Source organism: Centroberyx affinis, unplaced genomic scaffold (assembly GCF_046629955.1).
Source record: "Centroberyx affinis isolate AG114_WGS23_722 - 3 ecotype Tasmania unplaced genomic scaffold, CSIRO-AGI_Caff_v1 ptg004734l_1, whole genome shotgun sequence".
In the NCBI taxonomy this organism is placed as follows: Eukaryota; Metazoa; Chordata; class Actinopteri; order Beryciformes; family Berycidae; genus Centroberyx; species Centroberyx affinis.
The window spans coordinates 435,039-451,568 of record NW_027282291.1 but is presented as its reverse complement, the minus strand read 5'-3'; the positions used below and the strand labels follow the sequence as shown (position 1 = coordinate 451,568).

General features: G+C 42.9%; 3 protein-coding genes across 3 annotated transcripts; 2 read left to right on the top strand and 1 right to left on the bottom strand.

Annotated features, from left to right (window-relative positions):
* Window positions 1-3,044: 3,044 nt before the first annotated feature.
* On the top strand, window positions 3,045-6,016 carry adtrp1 (androgen dependent TFPI regulating protein 1). The gene is made up of 6 exons (XM_071544957.1): window positions 3,045-3,209; window positions 3,484-3,633; window positions 3,731-3,832; window positions 4,472-4,587; window positions 4,735-4,895; window positions 5,475-6,016. The coding sequence occupies exons 1-6, from the start codon at window positions 3,045-3,047 to the stop codon at window positions 5,498-5,500; spliced, it is 720 nt and encodes a 239-aa protein (XP_071401058.1). The 3' UTR covers window positions 5,501-6,016.
* Window positions 6,017-7,029: 1,013 nt separating this feature from the next.
* On the top strand, window positions 7,030-11,570 carry ptpdc1b (protein tyrosine phosphatase domain containing 1b). The gene is made up of 9 exons (XM_071544924.1): window positions 7,030-8,214; window positions 8,706-8,871; window positions 9,055-9,135; window positions 9,281-9,399; window positions 9,480-9,617; window positions 9,709-10,733; window positions 10,921-11,103; window positions 11,225-11,335; window positions 11,436-11,570. The coding sequence occupies exons 1-9, from the start codon at window positions 8,169-8,171 to the stop codon at window positions 11,568-11,570; spliced, it is 2,004 nt and encodes a 667-aa protein (XP_071401025.1). The 5' UTR covers window positions 7,030-8,168.
* Window positions 11,535-16,005, bottom strand: fbxw12 (F-box and WD repeat domain containing 12). The gene is made up of 10 exons (XM_071544958.1): window positions 15,836-16,005; window positions 15,638-15,675; window positions 15,313-15,482; window positions 14,780-14,904; window positions 14,014-14,220; window positions 13,736-13,900; window positions 13,337-13,547; window positions 12,687-12,868; window positions 12,424-12,554; window positions 11,535-12,199 (listed from the first exon to the last, which is right to left on the bottom strand). Exons 1-10 carry the CDS (start codon window positions 15,932-15,934, stop codon window positions 12,100-12,102), a joined length of 1,428 nt encoding a protein of 475 aa, XP_071401059.1. The 5' UTR covers window positions 15,935-16,005; the 3' UTR covers window positions 11,535-12,099.
* Between the last annotated feature and the right edge of the window lie 525 nt (window positions 16,006-16,530).

Sequence of the window (16,530 nt, the reverse complement as noted above, 5' to 3'; positions counted from 1 at the left end):
GTAGTAATGTTAGCAGATACCACCACTATTCATTCACTTTACCAGACTTTTTCCAGGTGGGCTTCCAATCGACAACCCTCTGGTCGAACGCCAGCTCAGTTTACTGAGAAGAGAAGAAGAAAATAGCAACCCTGCAGTCACAACCCAGCCAAAACCAGCCAAATAATCTGATTTAGAATAATTTTAGTGGCCAATTTGTTGTGAAATTTGTCTTTCTGCATTACCCTTCTGGACACACATGCACATACACACACATAGCATCCTAGACATATGCATTTGTGCAAAGAGGTCAGTGTATCTGTAGCAGTGCAGAGGTTCAGTGCCTTGCCCAGCGGCACAGAGTTAGGACCCGATCACACATGATGCGTTTTAGCCACACAGGGCGGCCTTTTCTAGTTCTAGATTCACTGTGAGTGAAGCGCTTGAGTTGAAAAAAGTTCAACTCGGAGCCGAAAGCCTCCGTATTATATTATATTTGGAGTAAAGGTCAATGCAAATCACTTTTTTAAGATGATGTCTCATTGATCCATCAGAGTGCACTAGGTTGTAAATTAAACATAAAAAGCAATACATATATCAAATAAGAAATAATCAACAAAGTATTGTGTATATAATTAATTTTTTTTTGGTTCTATGATGTTAATCTCCACTGTAGGTGTTATCATCCTCTTTGTTCGATGCCTGTTTAATTCCTCTGGCTGTGGGCTTGAACAGTGATTTCAGCATAGTGGTCTTCCTGTTCAGGGTCAGGCATGAAGGACAGAAATTTCCAGAAAAATCTCCTGACACCCTTCTTCTTTTTTGCCTTCTTGCCATGGGTTTGATCACTGAAGGCCGAAGCATCGTCCTCTTCCTGTTCGATGTACGTCTTTTTTTTCATCTTCTGGCTGGGGGCTGGAACAGTGACATTGCAAGCGAAGTCTGAAGCAAAGTAAACTTCAGCATGGTCATCATCCTGTTTGATGTCAGGTGTGCAGGACAGAGGCCTCTGAAAAATCTTCTGATGCCCTTCTTTTTTTTTTGCCCTTGGCTTTTTCACTTGGCTGTCATCCGACTCAACTGCCTTGTTGTTGGTTTTGCTCAGGCAGTTTGTGGCCAAGTTGTTTGGAGGAATGTCAGGGGTATCAGACACGCTTGATGTCACTTTGGAGACATCTGATGTCTTCTTGGCGTCCACAACCTCACTGACAGTCAGGGAGCACTCAGCCAGCTCACTGGAGGGTTTCACAGTATGAACTACATCACTTAGGGTGAACCAGGTGATTGTAGTCCATAGTGGCATCTGCCGCCTCATCATTTGGAGCCAAGTTTTCTGAGGCCATAACTGACTTCGTCTCCATCAAATCCATGCTGGCCTCGGCTCTCTCAATGGCAACCCTGAGTGTGTTTGCCAACTCAATGAGGGCTGACTTGCACTCATTTTTTGCCATTTGTCCAAGAGGCAAGTTGCCGGAGTCCTTATCCAGAATGTCATCATTATCAGCTGTTGCAGTGGAAGTCAAGGCAGCCTCATGCTCACTTTTTGGAAGTGCAGAGGGGCCTTCCACCTTTGGGGTCAAGTCATCATCAACCGCAACAATGTCAGCCTGCAAAGCAGAAGCTGAACATTCAGTGGTCAGGTCAGCTGGAGCCGGGACACAGCGGGATTTCATGCTGAGCTCCATAACAGTAGCCTCCTGTGCCACAGCTGCAGAGGGAGCAAAGTCACCTCCATCCTGGGCAGAAGGAACCTCCACATTTTCAGCCAGGGCTGTTTGGATGTTCTGGCGACGGGACGGCACCGTGGCACTCATGTTCCTTTGGACAGAGGTTGTGTGGGAGGGCTGGGAGGTACCGGAGGCCTGGGGGGTACCGGAGGCCTGGGGGACACGGGAGGCCCGGGAGGTACAAGATTGCTGGGGGGCATGGGAAGGTATAGCAATGAACAAGCTATTCCAAAGTGCCGACATGGAGTTGGAGGATTTCACGTATTCCAGCATATCCATTATTGTCATATATTCAGTGGACAACATCCAGAGTGCATTCTCAACGTTGAGATGCAGTGTGGCCTCTTTTGGGTTGTCTGACAGTAAGCATCAAGTGCAAGGTGGCGGTCACAATTATGCATCACTGTTGTGTGGGAATGTCAAATTGACTATGAAATAACAATAATAAAAGAAAAACTTCAGCTAAAACAGTGAGTAGTTGGATGAAGCCAAAATCAACCATTTATTTTTTGACAATGCAGTGAGTGATGATCTTCATGTAATCATTAACTTTATACAGGGGGTATACAAAATAACCTAAACACCTTACAATATAATACAGTACAATACAATAGCACTGCAATAAATACCAGCTTTGGGAAGCTCATAATGTTCAGTTTTTGTTGAGACTGTCACAGAGATGTTGATTCAATTCTATGGTCATTTTTGAGGCTGTATAGTTTGTGGTGTTGTTTAGCAAATATCCTTTAAGTATCCTTCAGTCAGTGTTACTGGGATCTAGCCTACTTATGACCATGCATTCTCCTCTTTGCAGTTGCAGTGCAGTTTGCCTATGTTTGGCACATGTCATGATTTCTGAGAACTTAATATGACTCACTTCTGTATCTGCCTTTGTAATTGCGATTTAGTTCGGCTACTTAAGTGTGGTGTTTCTGTTAGCCTATTTTGTCTGGAAAATCACAATTACAAAGGCAGCTACACAAGTGAGTCATATTAAGTTCTCAAAAAAGTCGCAAAAATCATGACCAGAGGCGGACAACATCAGAGAAGAGGAAACGTCAAGTAGAGCCCGAGCAACACTGACTGAAGTAGCCTAAACCACAAACTACAGCCTAAAAAATGAGCATAGTGTTGAATTTCGGAGCCCTAAGGGAACATGGGGGAGAAACATACACTAGAGGGGGGAAAAAATAGTAGGGGGAGAATATTATTGTTTGTCTTATAATTAAGTATTGAATGTAAGAGCGCACCAGCAGAACTCCACCCAGCGCGCGTCATTAGTTGCTGCTACCGTTGTCCATGTCACGTGACCAAGGAAACTGTCACTCTCTTGGCAAAATGGCTGCTACCATGTCGTGGGGATCATGTCTTTGCATTCATGTATTAATATTTGCCTGGTATGTTTTCACGCTATCTGCTAACTGCTCTTTGGTGAATACGGAAAGACACCCGGGTGCAAAAACCTACGGGGGACGATGGAAATATCTGACTTTCCTCAATCTGGTAAGCAGTGTTGTTGGAGGCTGTAGCTAGCCTGTTATGAATTCATTCACATGAACTCATTAATGAAGTTGAATGTGAGAGCTGATTTTTCGTGTATCTCTTTTTTTTTTTTTTTTAACTTTCATTTCGACTGAGTACGCCTGCCGTTTCTCAGCCTTTATGACAGCGACGGGCTTCACATTCACACATTTCCAAGCATTGACACCTGGGAGCTACCAGTACAACCAGTCTTGTCACTGCTGGCCAACACGCAGTAATTGCTGTGTCTCTACAGGTGATGCAGACCGTGTTCTTCGGACTGTGTGTGTTGATTGATATCATCCATCTGATACTTCCAGCTAAAGCTTTGCGTGGTGGTGTCCCATCTCTGCTGGTGAAATTAAGGGACACCTTATTCACTGTTCTAGCTTTCCCCATTGGCTCAGTAAGTAACTTTACCTATTTGTTATACTGGCATTGCATAGATAGTGCATCATCAAACTAACTGCCAACAATAATCTTTTTGCTCCATTTCCCCACAGTTTGTATTTTCCTCTTTCTGGTCAATATACGCTTATGACAGAGAGCTGGTGTACCCAAAGTACCTTGATGACATTATTCCTGTGTGGTTGAACCATGCTCTGGTAAGTGTGCTCCATTAATTTGGACTTTAGACTGAACGATGGCAGTGAAGTTTATTCAATTACAGATAAGCAGTGTATCCACATTACAGATGAAGTCTAATGGCATGAGCTTGTATCACATGCCTGTTTGAAGGGATCACAAGACACATTTCTTGCACGGATGGTTGTTGTATCCCTTGTGACTGGGAGCAGTGGTTTAGTTTGAACAGTGTCTTTCTTTGATTTTTTTCCCCTGCCGGTTAGCTTATTTTATACACTCGGTTGCAAAATGGCTCATGAAATATGCAGTACTAGAACTGCGATTTGTCTTTCACATTTGTATTAAATACAGTTAGCTACAGCTTTACTAGCTGTATCGTATCAGTTAAGCATCTCAACTATCAGATATAGTTACAGGATCAAGTTTCCTTTTGTGTGTTTTACAAACACAGAATTGCATAATACATGGCTGCCTATTGACAGCTTATTATAATATACTGTAATTGGTTTCTGGTTTGTCTTAGTGTGAAGGTACATAGAGATAACACATGTTTACAACAGGGCTGTACCTTGTTTCCTTCCCACTGTGTCCTTTACTATGCCTAAAGAATATCTTATTTTCCCCTGTATTTAACTCTTTTTCCATCTTTCTGTTTACAGCACACTATCATCATACCCTTGCTGTTTGTACAGATGTACATTCAGAATCATAAATACGGCAGCAGGGTGAAAGGCATCCTAGGCTTGGCTCTTTTCTCTGTACTTTATTTGTCATGGTAAGACTGCTGGGATATGCCTGTCATCAAAGTCAGGGGCAGCCTCAGCTCACATTATATACATGTCATTGTATCATTGTGTACTGTAGAGGTTTAGACAAAACAGTTGCTCACTTACCGGATTTGATTATTCTCTCTTGTTTCCAGGATCCTCTGGGTGCACCATGTTGCTGGTATTTGGGTGTACCCCATCATGGCCAAACTGAGCCCTATGGGCCTTGTGTTGTTTTTTGGAGGTGCTGCCCTTACCATGGCTCCTCTCTATCTGCTAGGGGAGAAGGTCAACCGCAACATCTGGGGCAGTGCAGGTGAGATGAAAACACAGGAGATGATCAGCATGTTCACCAGTGTTTCCTAAAGGCTGTATGAATTGTGGCTGTGTGTTAGCACTATATTTTACCTCTGAAGACCTCTCTGGACAGCGTTACTGTTCACTGGTGGAGGTCTGCTGCTTGGTAATTATAACCTCAGGACTTCTCCAGCTTCTGGCTGAAATTACCTACTGTATTTTGAGTTAACTCTGACGTATCTAATGCTGTATGGACCAATTTGCACACCAGGCATCTCTATTGCAAGGGCCATAAAACCAGTGGTGGGGTAGAGTAGCATCAGTCTTTTCAATGATAAGACAAATGAAGAGAGTTTTGCCTGTTTTGCTGTACTGTGGTTGACCTGGATTACCATGGTCACCAAATAAATTATTTTACTGTCTGGGTGACTGACCTCCTATGGTAATAGCAATGGTGTTTGAATAGGGCTTTACTATTACATCATTCTTGACTTTGGTGCTTGGGTAAGAAATGTTTATCATTGGGTGGGTCTGTCCATTGGTTATTCATTTACAAGATTCTTTACGCTGGCCCCTTTTTTTTCTTTGTCTCTGAAAGGGCCTCAGAAGAAAAAGAAGAAGTAAGAGCGTGTCGGCGTGTAAGCTGAGGGACGCAGAGGGACCAGGACAGGCCTGTATCATGCAAGGTTTGGACAAAGGAGCCGAGCACTGACTACCTCCTCAAGGACACAGGGGTGGAGGTTCTCTCAGGCAACACCACTGGGCAAACAACCTCGATGGTCGGAGACAGTGTAAAACCATCATCTTTAAAATGCATCATTGTAGGACAAAAACTATACTGTAATACATCCAGGTGTCAAGTCAGCCCATTCCGTTCTCACTAGAGTTTTGCTGTGTTCTTGTTCTCAGTGGAGCAGACTTGCACTGACATGGTAGCATATATTGCATCCAACACTCATGATTTCTCTCTCTATTATTCCAGTACTTTTATCACAATGCTGTTTTAGTCAGTACTGTAAATTAACTGTATGTGAAAGGGACCGTTCCTGTTGTGCACTTGCTAATTTATCTTTTGAATTGATGCTTTTAGATAACTGAGATTTATTATGTAACTTTGAAGACAATTATTGGAGAAATGAAATAAACTGATTTTATTGATTATTTGTTGCTCAGTGTCTTGAGCTGATTGCTGCTGTTACAGCTTGTATCCAGGTGAGGGAGCTATTAAGCTTTCTGGCTCTTTGGAGGCTAGAACAATAGAAGATAGAGATGTGAGAGTAAATGTATACAAAGTCATAAGATGTTGCATAATGAAAAGGTTACTGCCCCACAGAGTACTATTTTTTTCACTGGTCATGTCAGGGGAAATTTGTATATAGAGTTTATAATATAGTTATATTTATTTAAAAGTCATTAACGGAGCACATTTTGATACAACTCAAAGTACAATCAAATGAAAGAAATCATGAATCTAAACTGCATCAGTATAAGCTAAAATCATTACACTGATAGAGACAATGTCCATATTTTAGGAAAAAAAAAATCAAAGCTATTGCAATTGATGATTTTCACAGGACAGGGTTACATTTGTTTACTCTTTTGTAGTAAGATATAGATTGTCTTGCTTAAAGAATCACCGTAATTTGAACCACACTAAACACTAAAGCCTTGAACCACAAGGTGAATCCAGAAAGGCTTTATGTTACTGTAGACTATAATATGGACAGAATTTTGTAATTGTTTTGTGATAATATCATGCAAAATTGACTTGTTTATAGTACCTTGCTTTATGAAACCTAGCATGACAGAAGGATATCAAGGATGTAGCTGGCTCTGGAAGTTCTCCAAATGCCAGTCCAGTGATCTACATCATAAACTGATTTATCCTCAGTAACCTGATCTTAACCAGCTTTAGCAGGGTGCAAGTAAGCCAATCAGATTTTATCCACTTTCTATGTCACTAAGGTCCCCCCTCTTTGTAAGAGCAGGTTAGGAGAACTTGAGTGTCTTGATTCAAGAGAAGCTTTAGGCTTCTCATGACAGAAATCCAAAAGCTATATCAATTTATGTTACTTACAACAAAAAAGCATATAAATGCATATGATTAATCAACTGCCCCGTCCTGATGTCAAGAAACTTTTATGACCCAATGTTGGATAGCAGTGTCTCTGGTGTAAACGTAGATCGACTGATGACAACAGATGCATATGAACAAATAGTACAATATACTGTAGATTATTGCAGATCATAACAGTCTCCAGCACAAGGTAATGAAGTATTGAACTATGATGACATGGTCATGGTGTGCTGTTTGTTGAGGGGTGGGTGGTCTATTCTATACCTATCCTTGCAGTAATAAGATTAGTAGTCTAATCCAGAAGGAGTCAGGAATAGCCCTTCTACACTCCCCCCTGAGCCACACAGTGTGTGTGAGATGAGGAGGAACCTGTGGGGAGAAATTTTTCGACAGGACAGTGATTTAAACTATAACATCTCCATTAGTTTTTGAAGACCTCTTAAGGTTTATTTATTCCCATGGCTGATCTGAGATCTTGGTGAGTGTACAGGATGATGTGGATACTTGTGTCGCCCCACCCCGCTAAACAGATAATCTGAGGTGAATCAAATCAAGCAAGGCCACAGGAGTGACTTTCCACAGGGCTGGAGAGGGAAAGACAACGTCAGAGCTGCGGAGGTTGATGTCAGAAATGTTGGCATTTGGAGAAGGGGAACATTTGTGTTCTGACATGGCGGTTACAAGCTCCTCATCTCGCTCATTACAGGTAAACCAGTGTAACTTTTCATAGCTGGATTGTTTGCCTTGGTTTCCTTGTTAGCTAATTCTAGGTTGATTATTTTGTACATTACTCTTGAATAGTGATCTTGAATAGTAATCATGAGTTGTATTGTACTGTGATGAGATACTGAGGCACAACTTCCGGCTAAGGATAACAGATACTTAAACTGATCCCTCAAAATGGATTATGTCTGCTTTGACTGAATATGATTTCTGGTGTTGATCTTTGGTTGGTTAAGCTTAGCAAATTAAAGTGTTTTTTTTTTTTTGAGATAACAAATGTCCCACTTGTATTTTTCACCTCCAAAGCAGATTTTTTTTCTGTCCAAATTGTTTGTTATACTTTAGGGTTGGGGTTGGGGTTAGGCATGAAACAGTGAGTGCTAGGATTAGAGGTTAGGGAATGAACAATACAATAGACACAAGTATAACAACACAGGTATGTGTGCCCAGGCTCTGCTATGACTGTGGATGTCAGCCTGAGTGATTGTTCATATGGCACTCCACACCAAGACAAGAAGTGGGGCTCTGATGGATTACAGTAAGTAAAGATGGTAAAGATGGACTTAAGTGTGAAAATGTTATAAAAAAATTTTCAGTCTTTTATTTCAACAAATGCCATACTGAGTTTGAATGGTGTCTGAACAGTGGCTATTTTTACTGTAATTCCCTGATGTCAGACGCACAGTGCCAGACAAGGATTAGACACCTCTAAGTGAGTACTCACCACTGATGACCTTAATTATTTACGTTTTCGAGGCCATCCTGCACTGTGTGGAGGCTTTGGGATTGTTAGAATCGCTACAGTTTATGTAAATCATGCTGAAGATTTGAAAACTATCATCACAATATTTTCGCTGAGTATTCTTCGTCTGTTTACTCTAAAACACTTATAAAAAGCTAATTTCATTGCTTCAAATGTCCCTTGTAAATGTAATTTTAGGAGAAGTAGCTGATGGGCATTTTTTGTTTGATGTGTAGTGTGTAATATCGCCTTTTTTCCTCTCCTCTTCTCTCCTCTGTTAATTCCAGTCAGAGCCCCCAGGGCAAAGTACACAATTGTAGGAGAAGCTATACGGTACGTCATCCCTGGACCTATGCAATGCTCAATGGGCTGTGGAGGTGAAGCTTGCAAGTATGACAACCCAAGTTACTGGAGTGATGACAAGCAGGCCATAAAAGGCCTCTACTCCTCCTGGTAAGCATTTTACTTTTTTTTTTAGCATTTACTCTGATATAACATCAAAACATAACACGTCTCACACATTTTACTCCAACTCTGTTTATATATTTTCTCTAAGGTTAAGTTAGTTGGACTTGAAAAGGATATGTGAATAATTATATACCATATAATCTACCGATAATGTTTCTATCATTTCAGGGTTACTGATCACCTTCTTGCTATGTCCAGGCCCTCAACAGAAATCATTGAGAAATATAACATTATTGATCAATTCAAAAGGTACAACTAACTTTGATTCAAGGTTTTTTGGGAGCTTACTGAACATTGAAGTACAATATCTGTGGAGACCAGTATAATAAAATGTGCATGTCTCTAACTGTGTGTGTGTGTGTGTGTGTGTGTGTGTGTGTGTGTGTGTGTGAAGGAGTGGTATAAAAACAGTGATCAACCTGCAGAAGCCTGGTGAACATGCCAGCTGTGGAAACCCTCTGGAGCCAGAGAGCGGCTTCTCCTACCGCCCAGAGGTCTTCATGGAAAATGACAGTAAGCGCTTTAAATAACTCAGAGTGAACCTTGCAAACTAGTGTCCTACAAGTCTAACTCAACACATCTGGCTGTTTCAGTTTATTTCTACAATTTTGGCTGGGACGACTACGGAGTGGCCAACCTCACAACCATGCTGGACATGGTGAAGGTGATGGCCTTCGCACTGCAGGAGGGAAAGATAGCAGTCCACTGTCATGCTGGTCTAGGAAGAACAGGTACAGATTAGAAAATAGGTTCTTGTATTCAGTGTTTTGGCTATTCATGAAATTCTGACAGACTGAAGGATTCTGGCTTTCTCCCCTACAGGTGTACTGTTAGCATGTTTCTTGGCCTATGCCACCAGGATGTCAGCTGACCAGTCTATTTTATATGTGCGCGCTAAGCGTCCTAATTCCATCCAGACCCGGGGCCAGCTGCAGTGTGTCAGACAGTTTGTCCAATTCCTTGTCCCTCTGAGAAGTGTATTTTCCTGCGCTGTGCCCCGGACCAATCCAGTCACCCTGTCCCAGTACCTGACCCGCCAGAGACACATGCTGCACGGCTATGAGAGGCGTGAGCTGACGCACCTACCCAAGATCATCCAGCTGGTATGTAGGCTGCTGTTGGACATTGCAGAGAACCGGCAGGTGATCGAGGAAGACATTCTGGAGGCCCCTGACATCCACGACATAGAGATGACCCTCAGCATGGTTGAGAAGCTGGACCCGGAGTTATTTGGAAGCCCCCGCTTACCAGGCCCTCCCACCTTACCCAGACATTTCAACGAGCCGCCCATCTTCTACCATCGCAAAAGCCTGAGCTATAGTGAGTCCGACTTGAGACGACTGGGGTCACAACTCAACCTCCTGACACAATCTCTCTGCTCTCTGTCACAGAGCAACGTTCACATGACCTGTTCCCCCTCCGAGTCCTCCCTCCCTGCAGCCCACTGTCACGGTTGGAACAGCAGCCAGTCTGTCATCTCACACAACTCGGCAGGCTCACTCTGGGACCACAGGAATCTGACAAACCAAAACGATGGATCCCTTGTCCTGAGGAAAGTGAAGCGGAAAGCCATCCAACGCAGTGAGTCCATGGGAAATGATGAATCTCCCAAAAGGGTTAGCATGCTGTCCAGGTGGAAGGCAGAGCAGAGGGAAGAGCTGGCTATGAACGGTAAGAAGTGGCACGGTGGAAGAGATGAGGAGTCAGAGAAGTCGGACGTGCCCTTTATCACCTTGCAGTCAGAGTTGTCCCTGGATGCCAGGAGACTGCTGGTGGCGCAGGCCCTGGCTGTGGACCTTTTTCAAGATGGGGAAGAAGGGCACAAGCACGCAGTCTTAGCCTGGCAGGTAACTCATCCACACACCTCTATGTGCCGCATTCTGTATGGATCTGCCTATGAGCTACAAATATTGATTTTTTTATCATGTAAATCTAAAGAGGTGTTCAGGTTAATTCAACAAGAATGTGCCTGAATAAACAGTGTCAGTCACACATGGGCAGGGAGTGTAAAGTGACTGCCTGGTATGTGTTTAGGCAGAGCTGAACCAAGGCGGGGCGTGGGAGAGGCTGTGTATGGAGCGGGATCCCTTCATCTTGACTGGGCTGATGTGGGCGTGGCTGGAGCAGCTTAAAGAACCAGTCATCTCCATCCAGGCTGCCAAGGCCATGAACCCAGACAACAATGACGCTCAGACTGTCCTCGACACTCTGGACCAGGTCAGAAGTTACACTGTACTGTGTTATTCAGGTTTCAAACAGCGGCAATGCCACACTGAATTATCAGAGTAAGGCAACTTCCAACTTTCTGAACCTTACCCTCCTTATCATCTCTTCCAAGGCCACCAAAGAAACACTAACGTGCATACTAGATTGTATGGCTCATATGCTGACACTACCGGATGAGGTAGAGAATGCTTTCCTGGCTCGTACTATCAAGGCTTTCACTTGGGTAAGAAAAACAACACTTATTCATTGCGATTCATTTCAATGTTTAAATGAAAAGAACAAACTATTTTTTCAACTAAAACGTCCCGTTTGCCTTTCAACAGCTGGAAAAGAACTCAGAGGAGGGGAGAAAAGCGTGTGAGACCATGACCACAGTCCTCAGGTGTGTCCTTCTGGATATGAGATGGACAGCAATCAAAGACATTGAGACTCTAGTGACCCTCTTCCCTTCAATGTAGCTACTACCAGACCTGTGTATGTGTTTTTGTGCCTTCATGAGTATTTTATATGGAAGAACTAATTCTGTCAACGTAGGCTCAATACACAAGTTTATGGTACATAAATGATCACAATTCATAAAACTGTTTTACCTCAGTAGTGAGTAAAGGTAATATATTGAAGAACAGGTCAGGATATATTTTACAGTATGTACATTATGCCTTAAGACTGGTTATATCTATCAACATTGAAATACCTCAGCTCCAAGAAGTTCAGTTATAATAGATTGCCCTTCTACCTGTACAGATTTTAATTTTTTAACAAAATATGTTATCATCCCACAACACACACAGTATCAATGCCTTCCCCATAACATAGAGCTCTTCATCTGTACTGCCTGATACTCTTTTGTAAACATAGACTTACTGAAGCACATCATACAGCAAGCATATCTGTTGTAACAATTCATAATAAAAGGCAAATGCTAGTCCTTCCAGTGGATAGTGCAAACTGCTTTCGTACCAGCGCCTCTGTGTGGGGCAGTGATGCTCAGGAGGTGAAAGAGTAAGCCTTCAGGACGTCTTTCCCATCGTTCCCTTCTACTGAGGCCACAATGCTGGAGTAGTCACAGGCAACGTGAGTGAACCCTCTGGAACACATGGCACAAGCAGTAGGGACAGGTTTAAGAAAAGACCGCCAAGGGAATAAGAAGATGGTGATATTTATGTCATAGCATGTCATATCAAGTACAAATGAAATATCTGTGTTTGGCTTCAGGCTACTTACTAAATAAAATGCATCACTGATTACTCTTGACGTCAACCTGACTGCTGCTGATACACCATATAGGTGCATATGAATGGCCCAGCGTACCTGGACATTGTGTGAGAGCCTCCCAGTAAGTGGTAGCGGCTCTCCAGGGTCAGTCCTTGGTCTTTGTCGTTTCTCCATGTCAGCACTCGTAAGGAGAGGTCTCGAGACGCCGTCACCACACGAAAACTATCCTATGAATGTAATTGCACAAAAGAACACAAATTGGACATTTTCACACACAAACATACACATTTCGCACAGAGGGTACATTGCATATTGCCACATTGGATATTTCTTGCACTCCCCATGAGAAAAGAGCGTACCACACATATGGAGGAGATGGAGGCAGTGTGGTCTTCGAAGCTGGCGAGTAGGGCTCCTTTCAGAGAATAGACCCAGAGCCCTCGGTCAGCCGCCACCACCAGAGTGTTGCTGTCCTTGGCCTCCAGAAGGATGTATGAGGCTCTGCTGTTGAGTGTCAGGCTGAAGGACTCCACCTGCTGGACTAGAATGAAAAAAGGTTCAAACTTATACTGGGACAAACTCACTATTAAAAGGTAAAATCCACCCTTGTATATTCTTACACTGCAAGATATCAATTTATGATGTTCAGTGTATTCAAGTTATTTTGTGATGTAATGTAATATAATTATTTGGTTTACCCATTTCCCTTGACCTGTTTCTACTACAAAAATATTCTCTCAAACCATTGTGGCTGCACTGGAATGTGGATGTCACATCACATCATCTACATTTGGCCAGTTATCTGCAGGAATCAGAAAAATACACCACCAAACACAAAATGTTCCCATATATGAAACGTACATCACCAATAGCTGTTGTTTAATAGAATCAGTGTTTTAGGGTGGATTTTTCCTTTAATGGTTCACCAACTGAATATATTTTCCAATGGCTGATGAGGGCATCAGTACCAAAACTAAAGATTATCACTAGTAGATCAGTAAATCCTTACCCTGGATCTCTGTCTTGTACTTGGTTTTTTTAATGCTGACATCTAACACAGTGAGGGCTTTGTTGTGTGAGCGGCCCTTGTGATGGATGATGGCCAGTCTGGCAGGCTGGGTGGGTATGAAGACAGCAACCTGGCACCCGCTGACTGGCAGACACTGGCATAGAGGCTCTTCGTCCTCAGAGGGAGAGGTCAAACTCTCAGTGCATATCACCTGCCAGAAAATCATAGAATAGTAACATTCATACAATAGTATAACTGTTTCTTGACGCTCTTATCAATGAACACCTTTTACCCCATCGTGCCATTGGCACAGATGCGTAGTAAAAGAAAACATCAGAGAGCCTACGTGACCAGGAAACACAAACATAACGTCAGGCCTTCAAAGACAGCAAGAAATACCTTTGGACTTAAATCATCATTGTCCTTGGTTCCAGCCAGAATCCATTTCTTGTCAGGTGAAACTAGCAGTATGTTGACTTTAAAACTGTCACACACCACTAGACTGGACTTTCTAGTCAAAGCTGAACCAGCTAGTGTACACACAGATCCCTGACTGGTTCCTACCTGGAAGAAAATTGAATGAGATAGTGTTATTTTGCTAGAAAAAACTCTGGCTGTGTATTATTTTCAGTTATACAAACTGAGCAGAAATAGGAGAGAATCCATTGGTTACTCACAGAGAGGAAGCAGCTGTTGTTAATATTGTACTGTAGTAATGTGCAGTGTGGAGAAGCAGCAGAGTAGGAGGCAGCCTCCTGCCCAGTCTGACCCTGCCAGGTCTTGACGAGGCCTGTGGAGTCCGCTGTAATCACTACTCCATGCTCTCCGTCACTGACGATCGCTGTCAAAGGACTCTGCACAGGACTGCACCACAGCTCTGCACCCTGAGCAAAAGACAAAAAAAACATGTTTGATTGGAATGAAAAACTGCATACACATGGCTCTCGATGGCACAAGGTTGAAGAACATTGATTCAGAATATTTATGACATAGGTGTATATGCAGTATGGCGCCCCCCGCTGAAACACTGTCAATTCACTATTGTTTCGTTTATATAGTGATTTTTAAGATTGAAGGTAGTTATCTACTTGTAAATGTATTGTCTAAGCTTTTGTTACAAGGGCTGACAATATGTGACACGTAAACATAAGTTTTACATGTATTCTGTGGCAGTGAAGGGTTTGTTTACATTTGTTTTGCCTGTAAACACTGTATGAAAGTCCTATGTTAAATTTATATTGGATTAAAAAAGTTCCAAAAAGCCTGTTCACCATCTACACCATACATAGATATACCCAAGCTGAAACAACTGTGGATTGTATCTTTAATCCAACTGCGTGCCTCCAGACAGATTATTATTATGCAGGTATTACAACATTGGTACTACTGCTAATAACAGGGATTATGAAATGCAGGATGATACACTGAAGGTGTTGTACTGACATTTTGGATGTTCCATGCGCGGACGGTACCATCAGTAGAGGCACTGCAGACCACGGCTTTGCAGTTGCAGAGGTCAGGGAGCTGGGGCAAATTCCCCTTCAGGTACACCAACCCCACCACCCTGCCTGGAGGACAATACACATGTCAGATACAAAAAAGATGATAGTCATATGGCAGCGGCAGTCAGGAAAAGGAGATCCCATAGAGAGAAAGAGGGGGAGAGAGAGAGATGGATGTGTGTGTGTGTGTGTGTGTGTGTGTGAGAGAGAGAGAGAGAGAGAGAGAGACACACACACACACACACACAGACAGAGACAGTTGCACACAGAACCAAAGTAGAAGAGACAGAGACAAAGGACAAGAGAAAAGAAATTGAGATTCAAACTGACAGGATGCCTTTCGGGTGATATTCTTGTTTTGTTTCTGTGATGCTTTCTCAGTGATCTCTGAGAGTGGAGAGAGAGAGAGAGAGAGAGAGAGAGAGAGAGAGAGAGAGAGAGAGAGAGAGAGAGAGAGAGAGAGCGAGCATATACCTGTGTGGCCTCTCAGGCTTTTGCAGGTGTAATCACCACCGGACCGGCCTTTCGTCATCTTCATGTCTAAGTGGGAGCGCTGCAGGTAGTATATCTTCCATGCCTGTCTCACATGCTCACTGCCAACCGCAGCCAGATTACAGAAACCCCAGCGCTGAAGACACATCCTCCTGCAGGGAACACACATTGGAGTTCACTTACAGTATGTGTTGATTTGATCCCCTGAACACAACATTCATGATCTACTTGATTCTGTTTAAATAGGTGTAGCCTACCCTCCTCCTGACATTCATTTGGAAAGCACAGATAAATGCTATAAGCTTACCTCCATAACCAAGGAGTCTCTGCAGCTTCATGCCAGTCCTGAAAACATAAACATATCATGCACACAGACATACACACACCTGTCAGACACTACTGATAATCATTCCGATGGTAAGTCACTGAGTTAACTACAAAACGTGAGAAAAGTTACATTGTTATTGCCTAAGCACATTACTTCCGCAAGTTGGCCACTCCTTACCTTACAGACACTTGAGACACTGATTAAATCTTCCTCGTTAAAGAACGTAAAAATCTGGATAAGGCAATCGCCAGTCAGGTATGCATGATGAGAGTCCATGTTCTAATAGAAAGTAATACCCTGTCACCAAAGAGGACTGCGCCAGAGCCACAGCAATACAATGGGGAACTTTTCCTTTCAACTACGGAAAGAATATAGGGACAAGGGGACTGTGTTGTCTGGTACTGGCCGGCTTGCCCCTCACTGCGCCACCAGATGGCGCCATAATAAAAGGTAGGCGGCTCAGAAAGGCAGAAAGGTCTTCAGAGCAGAGGCGCACTAAACACAACGCGCACCGGTCGCCTTACTAAATTGAGAAGAAGTGGATGAGCTGTATTTTTTTAATACAACACATGACAGGTTATGAATAAATTTTATAGGTTACACCATAATTGTACGAAGTTTTACTGAGACTCCAAAGGTGTCCATGGCACCTGTTTACCTAATATGGACTGGATAGAGTGAAATGAATCAACCATAGTCTAAACCTTTATGAGGCTATCACTCTTATTCATCTTTTGTAATCAGTGCAAGTTACTCGTCTTGATTTTGATCCGCAACCTTTTGTTTGTCTTGATGCTTCTTTCTTGGCCTGGTCTCCCCTGGAAAAGAGATTCATAATCTCAATGGGACAAACCTGGTTAGATAAATGTTCA